The 24,913-nt window shown below is 30.9% G+C and overlaps 2 protein-coding genes across 5 annotated transcripts in view; one reads left to right on the forward strand and one right to left on the reverse strand.

Moving 5' to 3' along the window:
• Positions 1-1,799: 1,799 nt before the first annotated feature.
• Positions 1,800-24,913, reverse strand: part of LOC105249822 (ATP-binding cassette sub-family A member 5) — a 34,317-nt gene continuing 11,203 nt past the window's right edge. The window contains exons 4-26 of one of the 4 annotated variants that reach the window (XM_025406392.1): positions 23,286-23,407; positions 15,790-15,963; positions 14,430-14,611; positions 13,539-13,743; positions 13,222-13,297; positions 12,994-13,147; positions 12,677-12,863; positions 12,289-12,432; positions 11,895-12,045; positions 11,628-11,701; positions 10,955-11,407; positions 10,360-10,709; positions 9,790-10,196; positions 9,177-9,458; positions 8,420-8,687; positions 7,956-8,130; positions 7,199-7,535; positions 6,641-6,915; positions 6,248-6,394; positions 5,483-5,865; positions 4,915-5,122; positions 4,325-4,664; positions 1,800-3,773 (exon numbers count right to left, since the gene is read on the reverse strand). In XM_025406392.1, the coding sequence (XP_025262177.1) occupies positions 3,670-3,773; positions 4,325-4,664; positions 4,915-5,122; positions 5,483-5,865; positions 6,248-6,394; positions 6,641-6,915; positions 7,199-7,535; positions 7,956-8,130; positions 8,420-8,687; positions 9,177-9,458; positions 9,790-10,196; positions 10,360-10,709; positions 10,955-11,407; positions 11,628-11,701; positions 11,895-12,045; positions 12,289-12,432; positions 12,677-12,863; positions 12,994-13,147; positions 13,222-13,297; positions 13,539-13,743; positions 14,430-14,611; positions 15,790-15,963; positions 23,286-23,378 (5,169 nt within the window). In that variant the 5' untranslated portion in view covers positions 23,379-23,407 and the 3' untranslated portion in view covers positions 1,800-3,669. Of the gene's footprint in view, positions 3,774-4,324; positions 4,665-4,914; positions 5,123-5,482; positions 5,866-6,247; positions 6,395-6,640; positions 6,916-7,198; positions 7,536-7,955; positions 8,131-8,419; positions 8,688-9,176; positions 9,459-9,789; positions 10,197-10,359; positions 10,710-10,954; positions 11,420-11,627; positions 11,702-11,894; positions 12,046-12,288; positions 12,433-12,676; positions 12,864-12,993; positions 13,148-13,221; positions 13,298-13,538; positions 13,744-14,429; positions 14,612-15,789; positions 15,964-23,285; positions 23,408-24,913 lie in introns of those variants that run through there. The other 3 variants (XM_025406391.1, XM_025406393.1, XM_025406394.1) reach the window with 3 other exon arrangements.
• Positions 18,134-19,797, forward strand: LOC112637189 (tubulin polyglutamylase complex subunit 2). Its single transcript, XM_025406395.1, has 2 exons — positions 18,134-18,377; positions 19,238-19,797. The coding sequence occupies exons 1-2, from the start codon at positions 18,134-18,136 to the stop codon at positions 19,795-19,797; spliced, it is 804 nt and encodes a 267-aa protein (XP_025262180.1).

Genomic DNA, 24,913 nt, shown 5'->3' on the forward strand with positions numbered 1-24,913 from the left:
ACATGTGTACGTATACATATAATTTCTCCTTTATTATACTAATGATAATTAATTCTTTTTCCATTAATTTAATTTAATCTCTTATAAATTTCTCTCTATAAGAGAGAAAATCTTTTAATAACAATGATGCAATTGATTGAAATAGATCTCTGACGAGTGCAAAGAATTAAACCTATATTATTATCCATATATACTAGCAATATCTTCAGCCGCGGCCGTTTTTCTCTTGGTGTCATTCGCTGTATCATTCGATCGATGTTTAACAGTAAAGTGTCCATATGACTGTTTTTTTTATCACTCAAGAAAAACGTTCTAGTTGTTGCGCGCACTCGAAACTATAAGCTGTATCATTCTTACAGTTCCTCTTTAGAACTATGGCCCTTCTTAGAGGGTACTTTTTAAATATAGAAAATGCGCGAGAGATGTTTGAGAAATAATACAAGATTTTTTTTAATGGAAAAATCGTATCGAATTTTTACCAAAAAAAAAAAAACAGAAAAAAATTTGTTACATTACCTTCCTAACTCTAAGAAACAATTGTACTTTACTACAAGTAGAACGATAATTGTTCTTTGTTTTTGGTTTTCTTTTGGATTATGTGCTAAACTCAAGGCACATTAATCTTGTCGTTTATCAAAAGAGAATAAAATATCGTTTAATTTCTGTGTATATGTGTGTATGTGTGGAATATCGCAGCATTAATTGAGAATAACTAACACATATAATGTTCGCTCCTTTAATTTAATTAGAAATGACTAATTTGTTATATAAATCGTTAATTTTCGTTTCATTTTCGTTTTCAAATTCTCTTCTGCTTGTGACCTCCAGAGAAAATATTTTTTTCAATTTTCCATAAATTACAAAAGATATAAAAATACCGAACTTACACCGATTTATTAATATATCATATTAAAAAATTCTAAATATCTACAAAACTTGGGATTTCTTAATTATCTAAAAGGTTAAATAATGAAAGGTATACTTCTCTCAAACACCTCTCGTACACTTGATGCATCCAGCACAAGCCCAGCGGGACTCATATCGTCACCACTTCAATAACTCGGCTCAAAAAACAAATAATTTGAAATCCTGCATTATAAATTTATTTTCGATTTTCTCATCTAGTATTTTATTTGCAATCTTACGTGAAAATATAGTGTACTCTGTACTTCTGATTATAATATCTATTGTAGAAAATAGAAAAGATATATATATGTATGGATCTAAAAAAAAACGATAATTTATTTTATTCTGTAAATCAGATCCTCTTTTCATTTTTGAAATAAAAGATGAATTAAAAATGTTTAGATTGCTTTTAATTTTTCCTCACTATTTTAATATTATTCTATATCTTACAACTGATAGAAAAGTTATATCTTTTCTAATTCTTCTCTGAAATGACGTATTATAATATATAAATCTATTAATGTTTGATAGAAATTTATTTTAATATTTAGTAGAAATGTGTATACTTTTCTATAAGTGTGTGTGTTTTGTGTATTGTGTGTACGTGTTAAATTTAATTCACATTATTTTTTGTGTATTGTGTGTATGTGTTAAATTTAATTCACATTATTTAATTTCTTTAGAAAAATCTAACTAATCTAAATGTATAAAAAGAACATTTTTACTAACTAGAAAGTACTAAAAAGAAAATTTTTAAATAGTTTTAATGGAACTTTAATACATTTTAAAACTTACATATCCTTATCTATTTTATCTTTTAGTTTTTAATTAACTATTTTCTATGCAAGATAGTAATAGTAATCTTTTTCCAAGTAAGATTGCAAATAAAATAGAATATTAGTATCGCATTCAATAATTATTTAAATGATTATTATATAAAAATCTGTTTTCGAAAAAGAAAACGTAGTCAGCTAAAATTGTATTGAAATTTCGCTGGACATCGTTTTCTCGAACCGATCCAAATCAACTTACAGTGACTGCAAAGTGACGAGGCCGAGTCCCGCTCCAAAAACAACGTAGAACATGCGCTCCAATTCCAGTGCAATATCGATACGAGATCTATTTTTTTTTATCTATAAGTTTAAATACAAAGTGGACTATCAGTATGTAACTTCGATACTATGCCTCGAGAATACTTATGCCTCGCGTAAATGCCTCGTTTACGCTCGATATTTATTCTTGAACGCCGAGGTTCGCGACAACCAGAGGGTTTTTGCACGACACGATGTTACAATAAGACAATACCGATGAGAGATATCGGATAAAAACGTCGTGCGTAGAATGTCGAGCGTAAAACTAAGCTTGAGATGATGCTCCATCGTCAAAACGGAGATCGTGCTCAAGCCGCGATAATTATTTCACGACGTGATGCATCTCCACGCGAGACTATTTACAGGATAAATACACAAAATTGTTTTAAGAGAGAGTCTTCTTTCGCGAAAGAGACGATTCATATATATTCACTCGCCATAAACAGTACGCTATCGTCAATGTCTCTCCTCTCTCGTCACTCATCTCTGTCACGACGTTCTCTCAAAAAGCAAAACGCTACTATTATAGCTTCCTATTTGTTCCTAACTGTTCTCCGCGATTTTCCAACATTTCGGAATCGGAAGGCAGTCCATCGCCTTAACACTTTTTCGAAGCACCATCTGAGAGAATAATTTCATTCTATCGTTCTTCAGCTATTTTCTTCAATTGATACATCTTGAAGTATGCCAAGGCTTAATAAACATTCTTTTATTTTTCTAAGTATCTCATCGAGATAATTTGCAGCGATGAGACGATTTTTCTGTCATCTTGATATTCGCGATTGTTAAATTCTCTATTCATGATTCCTCCAACATTTCGAAACAAAGAGTCGAACTCTCATCTTAATTCTTGTTCGTTTTCTGTCGTCTAACTGCTTCCGTCATTTTTCTATAGAATTGCAAGATGAGAGAGATTGTGATTTAATACTCTTTCGAAACTCACATTCTAAGATTAGCGACTGTTCCCTCATAATTTTATCGTCCTATCGTCGTCCCACCAACAGTTTGGAGCTCTACAAAGCGACTAATTATTTTAACATTCCTTCACAAATCTAAATTGTGATATAGCTATCTTCGTCATTCTTTGTTTTCTGAAACAGTTGACAATCTATGACTTATTTTTTTTAAGCACAACGCAACCATTTCCGACTAATTGTTTCTTCAATTTTTCTATAATTACTTCTTTAATACTTTAGAACAATATTAAATAATTCTTCGTCATCCTAAACGCTATGATTCGTAGATAATTGTTCCGTCTTGTTATTTCTTTATTTTTCATCAAGTTTCCGAGTGACTTATAGGATAAACTTGATGTAACACTTTGAAAGATAATTAAAACTATTGACGAACTTTTCTCATCTCATACTGTCGTTTCTTCATTGACCCTCCAAGGATTTGAAGGCACGAGACGATGTGTCACATTGCTACTTCTTCGAAATATAATAGAACCGTTCGATAACCGTCATGTTCATCTGGACAATACCTTGAAGCAAGAAGACGTCGATGCATGTCATCGCAACCGCATAATCCACTAATGAAAACAACGGAGACTGTTTCCAAAATTCAGCGATTAAAAACATTCGTCATTCGAGCACACTTCTTTCGCGCACACTGATTGCGAATTCACTTCACCGGTTATCACATAACAACGATATATTAGCACTACGAATCATCATTCCACGGAGTTGCCCTCGTCGTAGTGCGAGAACTTGAGGAATACTTGTTCCAGAGTAGTTTGACTAAAGCTATATTCTTCTATGTCCAGTTCGAGTTTGGCTGTAAACAGAAATTTTTATAGAATTACAAAAGTTTCCATCACAATTGCCTTGCCATAAAACTTGAAATCCTAAATCCTATAACTGAATGAATTTCAAACTATAATCTCGAATCTTATATTTCGTTAAATCTCTTTCAATCAAAGAACTTCTGATATAGATACAAAAGAACCAAGCTTTAAAATCTCATATATAATATTTTAAACGCTTTTAATTATTTTAATTGCGGATAGAAAAAGTCTCCAAGTTTAAAGTTTCGTAAATTAGAAATTACTCGATTTAAAATTTTACTTAAGACTTAAGATTTGACAAAAAACTAAAACTTTAATTGCCAAATAAAGTTTCTTTTCAGTTAAAAAATTTCAGATTAAATTTCAGATTAAGAATGTTTAAGTTAAAATATCTCAATTCAAAAACCAATAAAATTTCTCTAATTCTTTAATTTGCCCAGACGTTCTTTAAACTTTTAGATTTTTTGTTTTCTTTAGGCTCATTAGCACATTGATTATCAGATTCCAAAGAAATTTTTTCATTAAATCACCATTTCCTCACCTTTTTCCAACTGCATAAAACACTCGGCCAGCGAGTTCACAGCGTGTTGGGGCACGGCGAAGACGAGCCGATCGGCGAAGCTCTCCTCCAAAGTGGCATCGGGGAAGAGACCAGCGACAAATTCTTTCAAAGTAGCGATCCTGTCGCCGGAGGGAGTTGTTGGCGTGCAATCACCGCCCAGCAGCTTCATCTCGAGAGTGTAGCCGGCGCCGTAAAGATTCTTCAGGTGCTGAGTCGAGCCGATGCATCTCAACTCACCCTTCACCATTATGCCGACTCTTGAACACAGAGCATCGGCTTCCTCCATAGAATGGGTAGTCAATATGGCTCCCCTGCCACCCTGGATATTAAAAAAAATATTCTTCATATAAACTCTCTTACTATTTATCAATATTTTATATATTCCAATTTTAATCTTTTATTTATATCATTTATTTATATAGTGATTTTATACTGCTATTTTTCCTCTTCCTTAAATTAATTTTTAGAAGTGTTTTTAAAAATGCTTTACTTCAAAAATATGTTAAATGAGAATAGAAAATAAAGCTTTAATTATATATGTATATGTAATAACACATGATGCTATTAACCTGGAAACTAGCGAGAATCGTGTCCCACAGGAATCTTTTTGACCTAGGATCCATGCCTGTACTCGGTTCATCCATGAGAACCACCTTGGGTCCACCGACCATCGCCATCGCGAAGCTGAGTTTTCTTCTAGTTCCACCGGAACATTCTTGAGTCTGCTTGTCGGCGTGTTCATGGATTTGTAGACCGGACAGATATAGGTCCACAATTCTGCGACATAAATCAAATAAAAATAATTATATAGTTATAATTATTGAGATACTGAAAAAAGCATTTATGATAATCAAGATCTAATAATGTATATTAAAAAATATTTCTGTATATTAGAAAAATATTTTGTTAAATTTAGATATTGCTGAGAAACTAAACTGATTATGTGTTACATAGAAGATCGCACACAAACGCATATATATTTTAAAATTTAATAATATTATACAATTTTAGATGCTATAATAAAATTTTAATCCGCTATAAATAAAAGTTCTCTCTAACTCTAGAAGTTATTTATAATTCGCTATTGTATACATTTGTTCACAATTAGATTACGGTAATATTAAAAGATTTTTTCACCTATTGACCTCGCTCCATGGAACCCCACGAATCGCGGCATAGCATTCGAGATGCTCTCGTACGGTAATGTTTTTCCATTGAGCGTCGTGTTGAGGGCAATAGCCCATCTGCCGGAAAGCTTCTGCCATACTGGTATTGATATTGTGGCCGCCGATCTGTACCCTGCCTCTTGTCGCCGCTTCCTCGGCGATGATGATCTTCATGGTCGTGGTTTTGCCGGCGCCATTGTGGCCTAGCAGGCCCAGGACCTCGCCCGGTTCCACTGTCAGCGAGAGATTTCGTACGGCGATCTTTCGTTGCTTCTGCGCGACTTCCTCCTCGCGCTTCAAGCAACAATTGCAGGACGATCCTGCTTCTCGTTGGCGATACTCTTTTCGCAGGTTCTATATTTATATATTTTATAAATAACATAAATCAATAAATACATTTGTTTTAAGTTACAAAAAAATGATTAGTTTTGTCAAAGAGATAATATTATTTGAATACAGAGATATAGTTATAATCTAAATATTTCGATGTATTTTGAAAATTAAAATTTGAAATTGAAATGATAAATTTATAATCAGAGTTGTTAGAAATATAATTCTAATTATAATATTGGAATAAAAATATATAATAATTGGATTATATATTAACGATTTAACTATTGTGTTTAAATAAAATTTTATGTAAATTTCATTTAAATTTTATTTTTACAAAATTTGCTATTGGTGATCCGATTTCTATTCATATTATAAACAATAATTCGGTTTGTATTATACTCACTTGTACCAATACTACAGGCGGCTCTTGAACGGCCGATGATGTAATAAGGTTGAAGACCTTCTGTCGTTCGTTTTTCACATCCGTATCCTCGTGTTCACCGATATCAGAATTTTCCATTATTTCTTCACCAATAGAGCCACCATTACGCTACAAAAAAATGACGTCTTATTTTCCATAATTACAGAAATGTCAAAAATATTTTTAATGATTTTTTAAATTTGTTTTTAAGACTAATTCTTAAATATCATTCATTCAAATCTGATTTATTCTTACAGAATATCCTTACAAACTATACTACAACACCGTGTGACTCTAAATTATACATTTGCATATCAAATGAAGAACATGATTAAGAATAAAAAATGTAAGAGGTAAAGTGAAATTCATACTAACCAGAAAGTATTTGAAGAAATCGCTGACATTACCACCGCTCTTCTTAATGTCCAATAAAAGTAGTACGAAGAACCAGAGTGGGATGTGCAACAACACGCCAAAAGCCATCAACATGATCTCCGTGGTGAGATAATCGGACATGGTGAGATGATGGCAAGCAGCGTTGATGGAACACATTAGGTAAACGCGGTCTACATAGTATACTGCTGCATATGGTACATACATGGTGTTCAATAGAGAGAAGACCACGTGCAACGCGAACGCCGCTGTCCCACCTTGAGCAACAGATAATGTAGTGAATGATCTTGTAATTCTTATGTTACCAATCTTGATAAATAGGTAATCGAGTAGAAGATAATTAAAGCTTGTAACTTGACTATTTGAAAAATATATAAATAATTTTGATTTTGACAGAATTATGATTATACCATAAATTTAAAATCAAAAGTTTATAAGGAAGATTTATGAAGATTGTTTAAATAGATATAAATATGAGAGCCTGATGGTATTAGACTTAAAGTCATCTACGAGTATCTCAATTATAATCTATTTATTTACCAACTCCCAGCATATCAAGGATCATGACGAGAAGGAATGGTATCAATCCGAAGAAAGTTGCGATATTTGGCAGGATGCTTTGCGCGGAATCCATCTTGTCGAAGATATAGCTGAGGCAGGTCGAAAAGAGAATAGATGATGGGCAGTAAAGCATGAGGAGGGTGCTGAGAGTGATGATAGCCGGCAGCTCCTGCAATGAAGGTACGTCGAAAAGGAATATGATGCCGAGGATGCACAGGCAGATGAAACTCATCAAGCCAACCAGAACGATAAAATAGCTGAGGAAGTACATAGGAAACGACAGGCCATTCACACGAAGCTGGTTTTTCGCTTTGATCTGAAAAATATTTTAAATGAGTCATTAAACCAATGTATTACATAAGATCTCCCAAAAGAATCGCATGTTTTCAAAGTCATCATGTTTTAATCGCATTATATTTTCTGAATCTATTTCGCTCGATTTTATAAACTAGAAAAGTTCAATTAGATATGCAATATCGAGAATAAGATCCTAATAAATTTAATTCGTTTGAAATTTAATGGAAAACATTTTTAAAAAATTTTAATTTAGATATTAAATTCATTATGTTAATAAATTTTTTATTGAATTTCTGGTAAAAAACTAAGCATAAAAATATATTGTATATAAAAAGTTTTACTTCAACAAAGAATTTATATACGACATGAAGAAGAGAGATATAAATTCGAATATTTTATATAACAACGTAAAGCCAGAATTTAAAGACGAAGTTCTTACCTCACGATCGTAAACCATATCCACTGCTAGAGTAATTGGCAATAACACGAAGTCCATACCGATAAAGAGAGCACAGCTGGCCGTGCCGATATTGAACTCTTGAGGTTGCGATGTTTGCTGGAAGGGATGCGTTTTGACTTCGATCCGCGTGGGATCGTTCTTGCCTGAGGACAATCTAAATAAAAATTTATAGCTTACAAAAATATTAATCAATTTAAAATTTAATTTCAACAAATCTTTCTCGCAAATATATTTTTGTTTATGCAATTAAAAATATTTTGAGATTTGAATTTTTACAGTGACTGTATTGCCAAATAATCATTGATACAATATCATCTTTTTTGCAATTATTTAAAATTTTTTCACAAAATTTAACACTTTCGGTATCTTGTTAGAAAAAATTTTAAATATGCTTTTAAAACTGTTCAATCTCTTTATTTATTTTCTGTAAATCCCAGTCTTACCTATAATAAGTGTTTGAAAGAATATTTATCAAGATCGGAAGGGAATGTTGCATCGTATCATTGTAGATGACAGTCAAGTTGAATCGTGGTAGATTATAATCATTAATGTTGAAGGCGGCTACATGCGGCGCAATGTTCAATAAATTTGCAAAATTGCCATCGTATTCCTCGATATGCTTCGCATTCTGACCTATACCGTCCATCAACTCGGTGATATCGCGATCGGTGTTATTTATGTAAAGAATCTTGGTTTCTTCGCCGTATGTTTCTGCAAGAAGGACCAATATTATTTCATTCTTTAAATAACGGTTTATATTAGTAATTTTGAGGAAATATAATTTGTATTTCGTAAACAATATAAATTTTCTTATATGTCTTCTCTTCTTTCTCTTCCATAAATTCGCAAAGTTGAACTTCAACATATATAAAGAAATGGTCCTTTATTCTATATAATATCAAAATATACTATGCGTTGCTTATATTTTTTTCTACGCGATTTTAATCGCATTTCGCGTGAATTTATGGACACATAAACACGTAATACGCTCTTTTATATTTCTATCAAAGTATATTCATGAAACAATGTATTCTTAGCAATTAAGACAATTGATCGATTTGGTAAAGATATTTTAAGAATTGATATATATATATATATATATATATATATATATATATATATGAAATATGTGTGCAATGCTAATTTCTAAAATAAACTGAGTGCGCAGATAAGAAAACGAGCCAAGCGATTACCTCCTACCTTGCATAAGATGCAACCACTTACGGCTATTAAGTTTCAGCGACTGCATCTTGATGTCGACGGTCTGGATGCTATTCAGGTAGAGACCAAGCACTATCAGAGCTAGTGGCATGGCGATCGTAAAGTACAATAGCTGGATATTTCTAAGGAGTCTGAGCACTCTTAGACGTAGCATGGCGTAGAGGGTCTGCAGGAAGTTAGGCCGGATCTTGATGGGATCTAGGCCGAGGCCGAGCACAGGCGGATTTCGATCGTTATGAACGCCATCCGGCAAATCATTCACTAATTCAATAATATTACAACATCATTGACTGATAATGAAATAATATTATTAAATAATTCAGTTAATATTTAATATAAATTAATATTCAACATAATATCATTATTATTATATTATTATATAATATTATGATACTATTATTCTATTCTGTGTCTTATAATATATTATTAATATTTAATATTAATTAATTATATTTAAATATTTAATAAAAATTAATACCAATTGATAATTAAATGTAAATAATAAAATTGCAAGTTTAATTCCTTTGATGTGGGAAACAAAATTCTTTGTTTGTAGAAACTTTAAGGATAAAGAATGTAATAGAAGGAATACCTTTTCCTTGACTGTCGCCCTGAACGGTCACCCCCTCGTTTTGTAAACTCTGATAAGATGTACTCTTGGACTGCAATGAGAGCGATCGGCTAAGAGCTCGATTGCGCACCATCTTCTTCGATAGATTATCCATCGTGCACTCGGTCTCCTCGTCTTTCTCCAGATGCAAGAACACTTCCTCCAAAGTAGTCATCGACACGCCGTAACTGCTGATGCCCAGTCTGCTCGAGCGGGTCTTGATCTCGTGCTCAATAGCAGTAAACAGCGAAGCGAAGTTTTCCACAGAATTGTGCGGTAAAATAAAGCTCAATTCTCGACCGTGACGTCTCGCCTTCTCCGCTTTACTTACGTGCGACATCACTAATCGGTTGATAGCATGTTCCCTCGCGTTACCTTCTAGAACTAAACTGTAATTAGAAAGTAATTAGATCATCAAAATTATTTAGTTTTATTAAAATAAATGCACAAACTAAGAAAAATCTTCAAAACATAACTTTTAAGTCGAAATAATAGGATTAATAGAATTGAATGTTTGTGTATAACACAACGAAATATTATTAGCATCCTTACGTCAAATGATATCCAATGCCAAACTTGTTCTTCAAGAACAGAGAGCTGCCGCAGCATCGGAGTTTTCCTTTGCTGATCACTGCTTTTCTGTCTGCAAGAATGTCTGCTTCATCCATGAAGTGAGTCGTCAGCAGAATCACCTTTCCATGTCGCCTAGATTGCAAAAAAGACCACATCTGCCTCCGCGAATAGGGATCCACCCCGGCAGTAGGCTCATCGAGAATAATGATCTTGGGATCGCCGATGATGGCGATTCCTACTGATAGCTTCCTCTTTTGTCCACCGCTTAAGTATTTTGCGAAAGTATCCGCTTTCTCGACTAGATCGATATCTTTCAGGGTTTTCTTCACCTAACAATTAAAACAGTAATTAAATAATTAATTTCATTTATTCTCTCTTTTATTTATTCTTCTATTCATGCTCTATCAAAATTTTAAATTCTTAAATCGAATACAATACAGTATTATTGTCTATATTGCACCATAATAATATGTTACTATACTTCTATTATATACATATTAGAATTATTGTATTCATATGATCGTCTTTAAATGATTGTTTCAAAAAGAAGAAACAAACAAACATATGTGCGTACCTCGTGTTGTATCATTGAATGTGGAATACCACGCACAGCAGCAAAGAATTCGAGGTGCTCACGTGGTGTCAACAGATCGAAAAGGATGTCGTGCTGCGGACAGACCCCTGTCATGCTGCGTATTGCTCGCATGTCGTTGGAGTCGCGCACATCGTAGCCGAATATGAGAGCCGTGCCGGCGGTAGGTGAGGTCAGACCCGTGAGAATGTTGAAAAGAGTGGTCTTGCCAGCGCCGTTATGTCCCAGGATGGCGGTAATCTGGCCCTCGTAAATGGTAAGATTGATACCGTTCACAGCCTTGATCTCCGGTTTCCTGCATTTGTGATACGATTTGTAGAGGTCGGCTATTCTGATCGCTTCGCGGCCTTTCATCTCGCGTACCACTGGCTCCACATCGCGATTCGTTTCTTCGCCTGGGATGAAGGAGTTTGACTCGCCGTTCGACGATGGTACCTGAAGAGAATTCTGTGGCCATATTCAATTCATTCATTATTTCATTATATTTATTCCTCGATTATTGAAAAAAAGAAAAAAAATAATGCAATTCTAATAGAACACATTAAAACGTCTTTTAAATGTTTTTATTAAGATTTTCAAATTTTTGCATTGATTTTAAACATTATTTCAATGTATTTGTAAAAATACACAAATATCAAAAATGTAATTTACCTACCCTTTGAACCTTTCTCTGACACCAAAATCCAGGAACAAAGCAAAACCAAGGTGGCTTCTTGGTTCCGTACTCACCTAGAGATTAATTTCGTTAGATTTTATACAAAGATATGTATCTTCGCGCGTAAATAAATTGTTTCAAAGAATGCGCGTAAAAATTATTTGAAGGAAATATCGTCTTATATTTTTTCAATAAAAATTGAATATTTTTACGATGCATGACATTGCATTAAGTTGCGATAAATCACAAAAAGATGTTACAACGTACTTGGTATCACGGAATCGAGATAATAGGCCAGGCAGGCATATAGGAAAATATCCAGAGTCATCATGATGAGACTGCCACCAAAAGGTATCCCAGGGCCAGACCACAAATTATCAAAATTCACTCCCTCGCCCTGCAAATCCAGCACCAGAGCCTGCACAACACAATATGCAGAGCTTTTTGAGATACACGATATATATTAGTCCATACTGAGCTATGAAAGCACACTTTATTGTTAAATTATTTATATATAAATATTGAAAATTATAAAATATATTTTATAATATAATAAAATTTAGTTAATTTTTCCCAAATTAGAAGATTGCGTACTATGTTGAGATAATGTCGCAATTTTGTCATGGAATGAATTTTTATCGCAAAGTACTTCGAAGCTTACCTTATCCATCGCCAGGGCAACTCCGGTTGGGCTGAGCAAAGAGACTAACCAAAAGGAGACTGAGCTGGAATCATCTACGAATACTTGAATGAAGTACATTAAGCTCAGTATTGTAACAGCAAAGTTGCCCAAGACACCAGCCGTCTAAAACAGAGAAGAAGATCTTATCATTTATATTGTAATTATTGTAATTATTATAATTTTTCTTTATGTTAGAAAAGTGATAAATACATAATTATATTGCTAAAACTTTTAATTTGGAACGAAATTAAGCATATACATGCATATTGTCATACAAAAGTTCCATCTTGAAAAGTCAAAATTTTTAGCATATAAAGTTTGATTAAAATTTATAAAGGAAACCGTACGTGCGTTAAAAATTACTTACACGTGACTTATCGAAGAACGGCGTGATCATGAAGGCAAACATAATTACGGAGAAACTATATAGCACCACCAGAAGGAATATCGGCAGGAAATGAGTATGCTGAAACATCTGCAGGGTGAAAAGCAGTACCACTCCAACAGCGGAGAGCAAAAAAACGAAGACGCTATAGATGATAAACCACGACAACCTAGAAAGGAAAGAGAAATATGGCGTGAAAACGTTTAACCTGAATTAATTTTTATCAGTCATTCATTATATCAGTGTTGAAAATTAAAATATTTGTCGAAGAGTTGTTTGCAGATATTATAAAATCTTACCAAAATACAGAATCATTTAGGCCCATGATTTTCATCCCCTCCTTTATTTTATTTTCCTTTTCGCCAACTATCAAGATCAGGAGATAAGTGATGAATTGCGAGAGTGCCAAAACCGTGTAAAGAGGAATAACAACTCTGAAGGCTAGCATCCAATCTAAAGAAATATTGATATATAAAATGTATCGTACACATACTTATGAATAAAGATTTTCTGGAATGATTGCTTACCAGCGGTAAAAGCTTCCTTGGGAAACATTTCGAGTTTAATATCCGGCACAGTGACGTCCGAATTTCCTGTGTCCAACTACAAAAAATAATATTAATATATCAACACGTATCTCTTTAAATACTATCTACCAATTGCAACATCAAATTTACCTTCATATTCGGTGAAAGATGTGTAACAAACGAATATAAAATTGATAGATAATATTTACTAAGCTTTAAAGAGAGAGAAAGGAAGGAATCTCACTCTTTATATGATTCTTTATTTCATGAATGGAAATCTCTCTCTAATAAAGAAATAAAAAGAAAAAAAGCCTTACTCTTATCTTTGTAATATCCATTATCATTTGCAGAGCCAAGAAGCCAGAATGCAAATAATTATTAACAGGACAGGATCCTCCGGTTTCTATCGACAAAACGCCGCCCATCCAGTGACTTGTGTCCTTTCGACAGGTGACCGGAGCGGAATACAATTCCGTTGGCGAAGGTGGCGAAGTATATGAAGGATTCGTCCTAATTTCATATCTGAACAACATATATATATATATGTATATATATGTATATATATATATATATATATATATATATGTAAAATATGTATAAAGTTTCATATATATTAATGAGGATTTTCATATCATATTGAAGATTAGAATCAAGATCAGAAAGATCGTGAATTTTACTTGTGTTTAACCTGGAAACTTTTTTTAATTTCATAGCAATTTTTAACTAATTGTAATTTCTGTTCAATATCATTTATATCTAGTAACTTTTAGCTTTCAATATACGATAAAATATTAAGTAAGTAAAATATTAATTCATCTTCGTGAAATAAATTTAATCAGAAATATTTATTAAAAAATCAGTTGTATCTATTATTAACTTAAATCTAAAATTTCTTTATTAAAACTTCATTATCAAAAATTAACAAGAAAGAGAGTTTAAAAATTTTCCAAAGATAATTCTCAGTATTACTTTTCATATTATTCATTATATTTCATATATTATTCATTATTAAAAACTTTGACAATTTTAGTTCTTGGTAGAAGAAACAAGTTATTGATAGAAAAAAATTTGATAGAAAGGTGGGAAATAAAAATGCTCCTTTCTATAGAAAGTTTCTCTCTTTTCCATGCTCTTCTCCATTTTTTTCTTAAGAAGAGAATCATGTACCTGTCTTAAATTTATGATTAATGATGTAAAAGTTATCTTACGTGAGACGCTGTGATATCGGTTGGGGATCCTCGAAAATAACTGCCAATGGTACGCTGTAAGGATCTCTCCAATACGCAGCCTGCAGATCGTCCTTCGTGTCGAACACCATGAAGTTTAAAGGAAGCTTATCGGGATAATCCCACATAGAGAGCCAGAGTGTGTTCATAGAGTTTAAGAAGTTCTGGAAATACATCGTTAACTTTGTATTCTGCGAAATTGCAATTATCTTACAGAGAGGTCATTTAAAAATATATAATTTATATAGAATAAAATTATATAAGATGAAGTAATTAAAATAGATTACGTAAATAACTTGTAAGTTCCAAATATTTTATGAAAATTGGTTACATATGAAAATTGCATAATTGCAAGATCATTATATAATACATTTATTTTTTTATAAATATTTCAAAGATTTGAAAGTCGACCTAGTTATTTTAAATGAAACGGTTTTAATTGAATACATAAATCGATTCCTCTCGCAATATTTATAAAATTTATAGAAATAAAGAGGCCAAAAACTGGATAGTTTACGAGATATTTTAATTTAACATAACACATTTTATATAAACTATGATATATTTTATAAAGTATTCATTTTTTAATTATTACACTCATTGTCACACTTCAATAGATATTTCAAAGTTTATGTAAAATTATGTAAAATTATGTCAATTTAAAGTATAAAATATCTCGTAAACTATTCAATTTCTACTCTTTCAAATATTGCAAGAAGAATAGATTTATATTAAAAAATAGATGTGCTATAATAATTTTCTTGAAATTATGCAATTTTCATATATGTATAACAATTTTTCATAAAACGTATAATTTACAAATTTTTAGATAGCCTGTTTTCATTGCTTCTATATATATATATATATATATATATATATATATATATATATACAATAAAAGATAAATATGACAAAAAAAATATATAATTTATAAGTAAATATAAAATTTAAGAATTAAGAAAATTAAGAATTCAAGAAATCGTTGTTAAAATTAAAAATTCAAGAAATCGCTGTTTTTCAGAAGAAACTATCTCAATATGACATTAAAATAAAATCAAAATTTTGTATTTATTATGGAGAAAAATATATAAAAATATTAAAATTCTTTATTTTTAAACTCGCAACCTAATTTTTGCAGAATTATATTTGATAGAAGAATTATTTAAATAAACAAATTAATTCAATGGAAAATATTGAAATAAAATGATAAGATACAATAATTTTATTCTTATACATATAAAGCATTTTTCATATAATACTTAAAAAGTAAGAGCATTTGCATTTAATTCGACATTAGTTCAACATGCTGAATTGGCAATAATTTCCAGAAACTAATACTCACGAGGGTTTCCGTGGAATTGGGTACCACAGCAATCGTGTTATTTTTGTGGCCATCGAATAATTTGAATATATCCCCTTCGTGCCTCTGTGTCGTCATCGCGGGATAGTTTGGGTTCGGTATTAGGACCTTCACCACGATCAAGATCCCAAGAGTATATAGGGGTAGAAAGATCTCCTGTGGGCAATCAAGTGATACAGATTTTGGATTAGATAAATGCGCCATTTATACGACGTATCTTGTGAAATTGTTAAGAGCCAGTTTCTTGTTCGTAAGTAATAATTGGATTCTTCTTTGATCAAAGAAATCAAGCATTTTCATGTCCGAATTTTAAAAAATAGGCATTTAAACTTTTTTCTTAAATCTCTCAAAGAGAAACGATATACTTATTAGATTAATAATTTTTAAGCTGTATTTTAAGTAATAAATATATATTTATTTAAATTTTGAAAATTAATTGTGTGGTAGTGAGAGAAATAAAAATTACAGAAAAAAAAGCCATAAAAGCATGAAAGATATTTTATTGTTTAGGAAGCTTATTTCACGAATACGGCTGTGTTCTGTAATTACACGGCTTATTCTAAATGAATAAAAGATCTCTCGTGTTTTTTGCAGTTAATATCCACAGTATGCAGGAGATAGGGTGGTTTCCCTCCATTTCCCATTGCGCCCCTAAAAACGTGACGCGTAAATTCTGCACGGTAAGAAATCCCCCACGTGCGTGTATGTCCTGTAATTATTCGAGGTTCCGTTCATGCACCTGCCGTTTCATTTCACTGTTTGCAACGCAATATCAAGCAATATTCTGAAATATTTCTACCGCGTATATTTCTTTTTTTTTTTTTTTTGATAAATTGACGATCTCGTTACAAGAATTCTTCAGTAGCAATGAAAAAGAGTTTAGTCAGTAGTTATAAAAAAATTTTATATCAGTAATTTAAATTTATGAATGAGAATCTCTAAATTGTAACATAGAAAACACAAAGAACCATCATTACTTTCTTTCTTTGTTTCGCAAATTTTTCAACTTATTTGACTTTATTTGACTTATTTGACTTATTTCACTTTATTTTTCAACTTTTAGACTATATTTCTCTTAATAAAAAAATAGCGACATATAAATAATTTTAATTTTATTATATAAAAATTGATTAAAAATTGTAAGGATCAAAAAGATTCTATATTTTCTCAATAACTTTGATTTATTAGAAAATGTAAATTCATCGTAGCTTTTTAATTAATTTTGTATTAATAGCATTTGACAGCTCAATTGTTGTAATACAGTATTTAAAATTCAGAAATTATTACAAAGGATAATCAACTCAATTTTTCTTACGAAAAAATCAGAAAATTTTCAAGAAGAAAGATTCAAATTATCATAAATAAAGAAGCAAGAGACAGTAAGGCATCCCCGTACTTTGTTAGGGAATATTGCTGGCTTCAAGATTGCGTCGTCATGGCGATCAACAAGGAACGAACGCGATGATTGCTAAAACGTTGGAAGACAGAAATCTTTTTTACATTATCACGATAAAATAATATGTGTAGTGCAAAAATTTGCGTCTTTTCTACGCTCATCCCAGAGGTACCGAGACAACGATTACGTAAAACGGATCGATGTAATACCAGTTACGAAGGCACTATAATATCCAATTACGCGAGCGGTTTTTATATCTGTTCTTTGTAAAGAATGATCGCTGAACAAGATAAACATACATATGGTAATTACTTCCATCTGTGTGACTCAATTCATCATTCACTTATTTATTACGTGTTTTAATTTTTATTCTCTACAGTGAAAAATACTATATAATACTATATAAGAGAGAAAGAAAAAGAAATAAAAAAAGAGAGAAAGTGTAAAAAAACGAAAAATAATAAAAGATAGAAAAATAAAAAATGTCAGTATAAATCTAAATGATATGTGATCAATAAAAGAAAGGATATATTGCAAACAATAATATATATAAATTTAAATTTAAATTTTTTTAAGTAAATTTAATCTAATCTCTAACAATAAGTAGATTATATAAAATATATAATCTACTTAATAAGTTCTCTAAAGTATATATTAAAACTATAATTTATGAAACGCTGTTTTAACAATATTATAATCTTTGTAATCTATCTTCTTGTCTTTCTTTTTCTCCACCTCCTTTAATATGTGACTAATTAATTCCAAAAATAAATGATAAATATATTACTAATAAATAATAAATAAATGTATCATACAAAAAAATTCATTCAGAAATATACTTTATAAAACTAAACTCTTTCCATTTTAAAGAAACTGAAAAATTTTGTGATTAAATATTTGTAAAAGGCAGAGGGTAAAGATCTCGAGGCGATGTCATTCTTCGTGGACGTTGTCACCGAGGATTCATTCTACGAAAATCTGACCCTTGGTGTGGTCAAGATCCTCGAGAACTCCCCGTGTGTGAGAAACGTACGGATCGAGAGGCGAAACGGCTGTGAACTCGGAGCTATCAACAGCTGGGAGCAACGCCATTGCTGCGCGCTCCCCGAGGACGTTCGGAATTTCTATGCTTCCATCGACGGTTTCCTACTGCAATGGAATCTCGAGATAGCAGGTAATCTCGGTAACTATTCTGATCACGCGCCCCCAATTCAACATATCCAATATATTTGTGTTAATTTTTCTTATCATTCTTTATGTTTCCTTCCTTCACAATATCAAAAAAAATAATATAAAACTTTATGTTATATATTTTATGTAAATTTATATTTTTTGTATTATATTGTATTTATATCCTTAATTTTCTTCTTTAAATTATTAGAATAATTAATTTTCTTTCTATACTAAAATTTTTATTTCATTATATGCATATTATTTTGATATGATTTTAAAAATTGTCTAATTTATTGCTATATTCTGAGTTATAATTTTATTTATTTAACATAACTGTATTATTTTAAAAATATAGTAATAAATAAAAAAGAATTATCTGTCTGTTACTCTGTTATATTTTGTTGTAACAATAGAGCTGTTAATTTTTTCATTTTTCTTTAAAATTCTTAATGTAATTATCTCAATATAATGATTGTAATATATCATACACTGAAAGTAAAAAAAATATGACTCAATCATGGCGTAGATATAAAAATCAGATACAAATCTCATTGCACGGACTTTTTCGCTGTGACATTTGCTATCAGCAACTCTAGATCTAAGAAAGAATCTTTCATTTCCCAAACAAATAAACAAGTTGAAATATGTCCAGCGTAGTCAGTTTTTCAAATAATGAAAGATAATAATTTAGACAACACAGAGTTGAGGGAATATCTAAAAAAGCTTCTCTGATATTTCAAATACCCTTTATATGTTATCTTCGGAATTTTTTTGTTATTTAGTAGAATTTCAAAATGTATTAGTGCAAATCAATAACTGCAATTCACATTGATTAATTTAAACAACATTTAACGCATACAGGTGAGGAATTTTCGATAGGTCGCATGGAAATCGGTAGTTTGTCGTCGCTCAAAAGATATGTCGGCAAGGATCGGCAGACAGGATCAGTCTCAGCGCAAGACTCATCGGGGACTCAAACAGGGAGCGAGTTGCAGGAAGACGTCATGTTCTCCGGGGATTCGCGCGATTGCAAGCTCTTCGAGATCGGCCAGTGCTTTCCGGGACCCGAAAACGGCAAGATCTACTTGACGTATCGTTCCAAGCAAGAGCAGGACTCGCCGAGTATCTGGCTCCATCACGACGGCAGCTGGTACCATCTGGCCGACAATTTCACCGCGTATTTTCGCATGATGTTGGCCCATTTGGGCCTGCCCTTGTGGCAGTGTTGCGCGGCAGGGTTGCCCCTGTTCACCTGGGTTCAACAGGCATATTTTCTGGTCGGGCCCCATCTGCTGCCGTCTACTGTCGAGCCTACCGAGACCGTATCCGCTTCGTTATGGAATAACGGGCCCATCAACGTCCTCGACCCGGCTATCTTCAAGGCCAAGGATGGCAAGCAGAGAAATACTCGCAAGAAATAAGCTTGTTGCAGTTAATTCTTGAAGCTTTTGAAATGAAGAGGGAAGCAAAAATCGATTTTTGCTTTCAAATCAAGTTTTTTACAATAAAAAGTGAATTTATGAATCTTGAATCTTTATAAGTTCCAACGATATATTAGAATATTCTTCATCCAATGCACTTCATCACTGATTCAATGCAGATGTAGCATGAGTATATTAAACAAATAATAATATAGTATATAGATATATTTCTCTCTTTCTCTTTTTACATTTACTCATTTCTTTCAAAAGAATCCTTCTTTAAATATGGAATCTATTCTCTTTATTGTTGTATGTATAAGATATAAGTATGTATGATGTAAAAAAGTATAAAATGAAAAAATATAAAGTATTAAGTGAAAAAAAATATTTTACAAGATATTTTAATAGCGTTGACTATTATTACTATTGATTATTATATAATAATTTGGAATAAAAAAATTCGAATAATTTTAAATAAATTACTTGGTAACGTTTTATTATTTTAGATTTTATTTTTTTTTAAATAAAATCTAAAAAAATAAAACGTTACCAAGTAATTTATTTGAAATTATTCGAATTTCCTTATTCCAAATTATTGTATAATAAAAAATCTAACAGTATCATTTTTGCATGATATAGAAGCAAATTTTTAATGACGATTAAATCGATTATTTTAAGATTTATTACTCATTATTTCTGTTATCAAGAAATGTGACAATTTTTTTCGTCACGATTTCAATCTTACATATGCATGCAAACAAATTTAATATTTTAAAATAAAATCTAAAATATTTCATACACATTATATATGCAATAATATTAAATAAATCATTATCGCGAAGATAATAATCAATTAATTTCACGAGTAATAAATAAAGAATTAATTAAGCTATTCCTTCTTCATGATTTCTCTGCCGATACCTCGCCGGACTTTCTTCTCCTCTTTTGAATTATTTTTTTTGTTATTCCTTCATAACACGCACTCGCGAGGATGTGATTTAATAAACACATGTACTAATCAACAGACGATTGCGCACGGCACTTTACACGATACTCGTGACGTTAATTGCACGCGACATGTAATTATAATGTATTCAAAATTACTCTTTGTGACGACAATACATCTGTCGCTAATAAATACTGTCTTTTTTGAGACGTTTGCCATCTTGTATTATAACATATATATATATATATATATATATATATATGTGAATTAAAATTAAATTGCTAAATAATCGCGAAATTTCGATACTATGTTGTCGAAAAATTTGTACAACACCTATATTCGCGATGTATTTTTTTGAACGAATAAATCTCACAAAATACCTATTTAAAAAAATAATATACAAACATGAACTTTTATTACTTGATTGGCGAATATTATAAATACGTAGTTAGATACACAAATGTATCTTTCATCACTTTTTAATTAAAGTAATTATTATTCTTATTAAAAAAATCATGTGATGTATTTTACATTTCAAAACAAATAGCCATCAACAACATTTGTTCTTAATTAGCATACGGCTTAATCATGAAGTGACTACATTTGGCATCTCTTGATATTTATCGCGAGATTTAAAACGACATAAGAGACAAAGTCAATACTAGCTCGTTCAGGTCTCATCATACCAATGACAATACGACCGTATGTAAACCTGTTCGCTCTCGAGTTTCGCCGCGCAAATGACAATATGATTGACATAACAACAACGCGTTATACGCTGTAAGAAACGAGTTCTGAATTTTGCTACATAGCACGTTGTTGTTATGTCAATCATATTATTGACATCCGCGCGACGAAACCTAAACGAACAAGTAATAATCCGAACTGTTTCATATGTTGCATCATATTATTTTGCGAAATACAATCTACAACTATTAGGATTATATTCAATGCAAATATTAAAGCAGCAATTATTACAATTAATATTAATATTAATCCATATAAAATAAATATATCTAAATGGCTACTATTTATCGAAACGTATTTTGCACGATTTATTTATCTTTGAAGCAGGAATAATTATTAATTTAATTATAAAATCATGTTTAATTATTGTATTTTGCTGATTAGAGTATATTTAATCTTCAAGAATCTAAATATACAAAAACATTATTATGCATATATATTCAAAGAAAAATTTTTTAAATATATTTTTACTTATATATATTTTTACTAATATATATATATATAATATAAAAAATCATGCTTTTGTAATGAAATTATAATATTTGGCAAAGTAAGCTTGAGATATTAGACTTATACATAGATAATTTCAAATATTTCAAATATATTTAATTGTAATTAAATTTCTCAATATAATTAATTAAATTATAATTATCATTTTCTTTTGTCAAATGTAAAATATTTTATTTTTTCTATCATATTACACTTATTCTAAATATGCATCATTTTCATATGATAAAAGCGGGAATGATAATGCAGAAAAAGCGCGAAAAATTCAACAAAATATATCTAAAGAAGTATCTTTTCTTCTTTACAATCCACCCCTTGGCCCACTTGGCAACGTAATCACGACTACGCAAAAACATCCAATTGGCAACGTAATCTGCGACAGACGCAGTCACGCTGTCGCCGTTGTGTTCGCGTCTATTTTCCTTTTATCGTTTAATTTTCATCATTTTCTCATATTATCATGCAATTTTACAAACTGTTTAATTAATACAAAGCTAGTTATTTGCATCAAACATTTGGAGATCTAATTGAAAGTTATTTCATTGTGAATTCTTGAAATAATATTTTTAAAAGACTATAGCATCGATAAATTATCGTTTTATTTAAAAAAACAAATATAAAATAATTAATACTTAATACTTTTATTCTCTAAATTTTATCCTACAAAAGGTGACATCAAAAATTTAAAGATTATAACAAATTAAATTTAGTAAAAATAAATAACGAAATTTTATTTTTTAATTATTTGTAATTTTTTTGCTATAGACGTATTTAAGACTAGACTAAATTAAAAATTTTCTTTTTTCCTAGAAAACATTTATGTTCCAAGATGGAAATACAGAAAAATACTAATTCAATATCATTGCATTCTTTTTAAATTCGTTATTATGTAGCGGTCGATTTTAAAAAGCAGTTCTATTACTTACAAAGACAATCTTCGAGAATGATTTTGGCAGTGTATTTCTCTGCGCACTGACTAAATGTATTGCACACATACGTTTATTTGGCAAGTGTCCACGGCATGTTCTCCGAGACAGGTGCTGATTTTTAATATTACACATTTCTCTTCAAGAGAGTTACCAGGTTAACGAAACTTGTACGTGAAATAACAAATATTTAAAGCTATGTAAAAAACATGGATTTCGATTTTTATTTTAAATTATGTCAATATCCGAAATAATCGATTGAATTTCTGCATAAAAAAAAGTCCTGTGCCAATTATTACTACACGACAAGAATGTCTCAAAATATAAATTAATATAATATATTAAAGTTAGATCAGACATACCGCCATCGTCTTCCGCTTCTCGCGTTTCTTGAGCAGAAGATTTCTCACGAGCATCGCCCGTAATTGGGAAAAATAAACCGCGCACGAATTCATCCTGCGAGATGCATTCGCCCTTTCGTCCTCTGTAACAGAAACATCAGCGACCTAAATGGCCAAGAAATTTCAATATTTGATGAATCATCAAAATAAAAGCTCAAATTTTGCAATATTTTGCAGCGATTTAATTCAAATCATCTTGAATTCAATTTTCAGGCATAATATGTCTGAAAAAGATATTTATAGTCTCTATTGACATTTTTTCAAAAAGAACAGATAAAAATGAATAAAAATTTTTTAAGTATATTTGTAATCATGTATAATGTTAAGATTGCATATCAACAGAAATTTTAATGTCAATCATTTAATCATTATTCACATACACGAAATAATACAAAAAATTTAAGCAAGTGTGCGTGTGACAGAACATTTCTTTATGCGTTATAACTGTAATATATATAAAATATTCGTCAAATATAAACATGAATTAAAATAATATAATTTTTAATAGTTTAATTTTTTAATTATAATTTTTTTTTCGCAGCATTATTATATATCAAAATTTGAGCTTATAAATATCACTTTACAAAGAGAAACCACAGATAATTCTGTGCACAGATAAATTATATTATTATACGTAAATTAAATTATAATATAAATTAAATTATATATTATTATATTATGTTATATTATATTATGTTATGTATTGAGCTCTGAACATACTTTCTAAAAATTTTAATTAATGAAAATATAAATCTTATTCAGAAATTAACAAACTGGATGCAAGCGAATTAAAAATGCATTTATTACTATTATTTTTATTCGCGTATACGGATAAGCTACTGCAAAGGTGAATGACAGTTGAAAGCAAAAAAGCAGCAATATATGTAATCTGTCAGGACGGAACATAACTTGCTACTTAATTAATGTTTCCACGGAGAGGAACAAGATATCCCGCTCCTTCTCGCTCTAACGCGCGGAAAATGACGAGAAGGAGAAACTGTACTCGGATGTAGGCATGCGACTGAAACACGGCCGCGTTCTTCTCGATTAATTAACTTAATTTGTTTGCACAACTGCGCGACGCGTATTCTTCTCCCCTTCCCCATCGCCCACCTACTCACATTGTCTTTCACTCCTCTCTGCTCTCTTACTTAACAGTAAACTTGCATGAGAACAATATAATTGTGTGAGATATCTCGTTTAACATTAACTTATAATTAATTATGCGTACATTAACTTATAGTTAATTATGCGTTCGTGATTGTGCAGTAAATTTTGCAAAAACCAATGAAATTATCTAGAATACATCCCCTGTGAAATTTATTCCGTAAATACATAGCATGCAATATTTAAAATATACTCTGCCCTATATGCAGATTCAAGAAGATATTTGAGAGATTTTATTATTTTATAATATATATACATATAACTCAATATTACATTGCAATTTTTTTCTAAATTTATATATATAAATGATATAACAACAATATATTATCTCATTTTCTTCCTTTTAAATTCTTTAAAGATTTTCATAAATTATTTTCATATTTTTTTATCTCACGCATAGTTCATAGTTCATTAAACGTCAA

This window comes from Camponotus floridanus, unplaced genomic scaffold, assembly GCF_003227725.1.
Source record: "Camponotus floridanus strain SB8 unplaced genomic scaffold, Cflo_v7.5 scaffold141, whole genome shotgun sequence".
In the NCBI taxonomy this organism is placed as follows: domain Eukaryota; kingdom Metazoa; phylum Arthropoda; class Insecta; order Hymenoptera; family Formicidae; genus Camponotus; species Camponotus floridanus.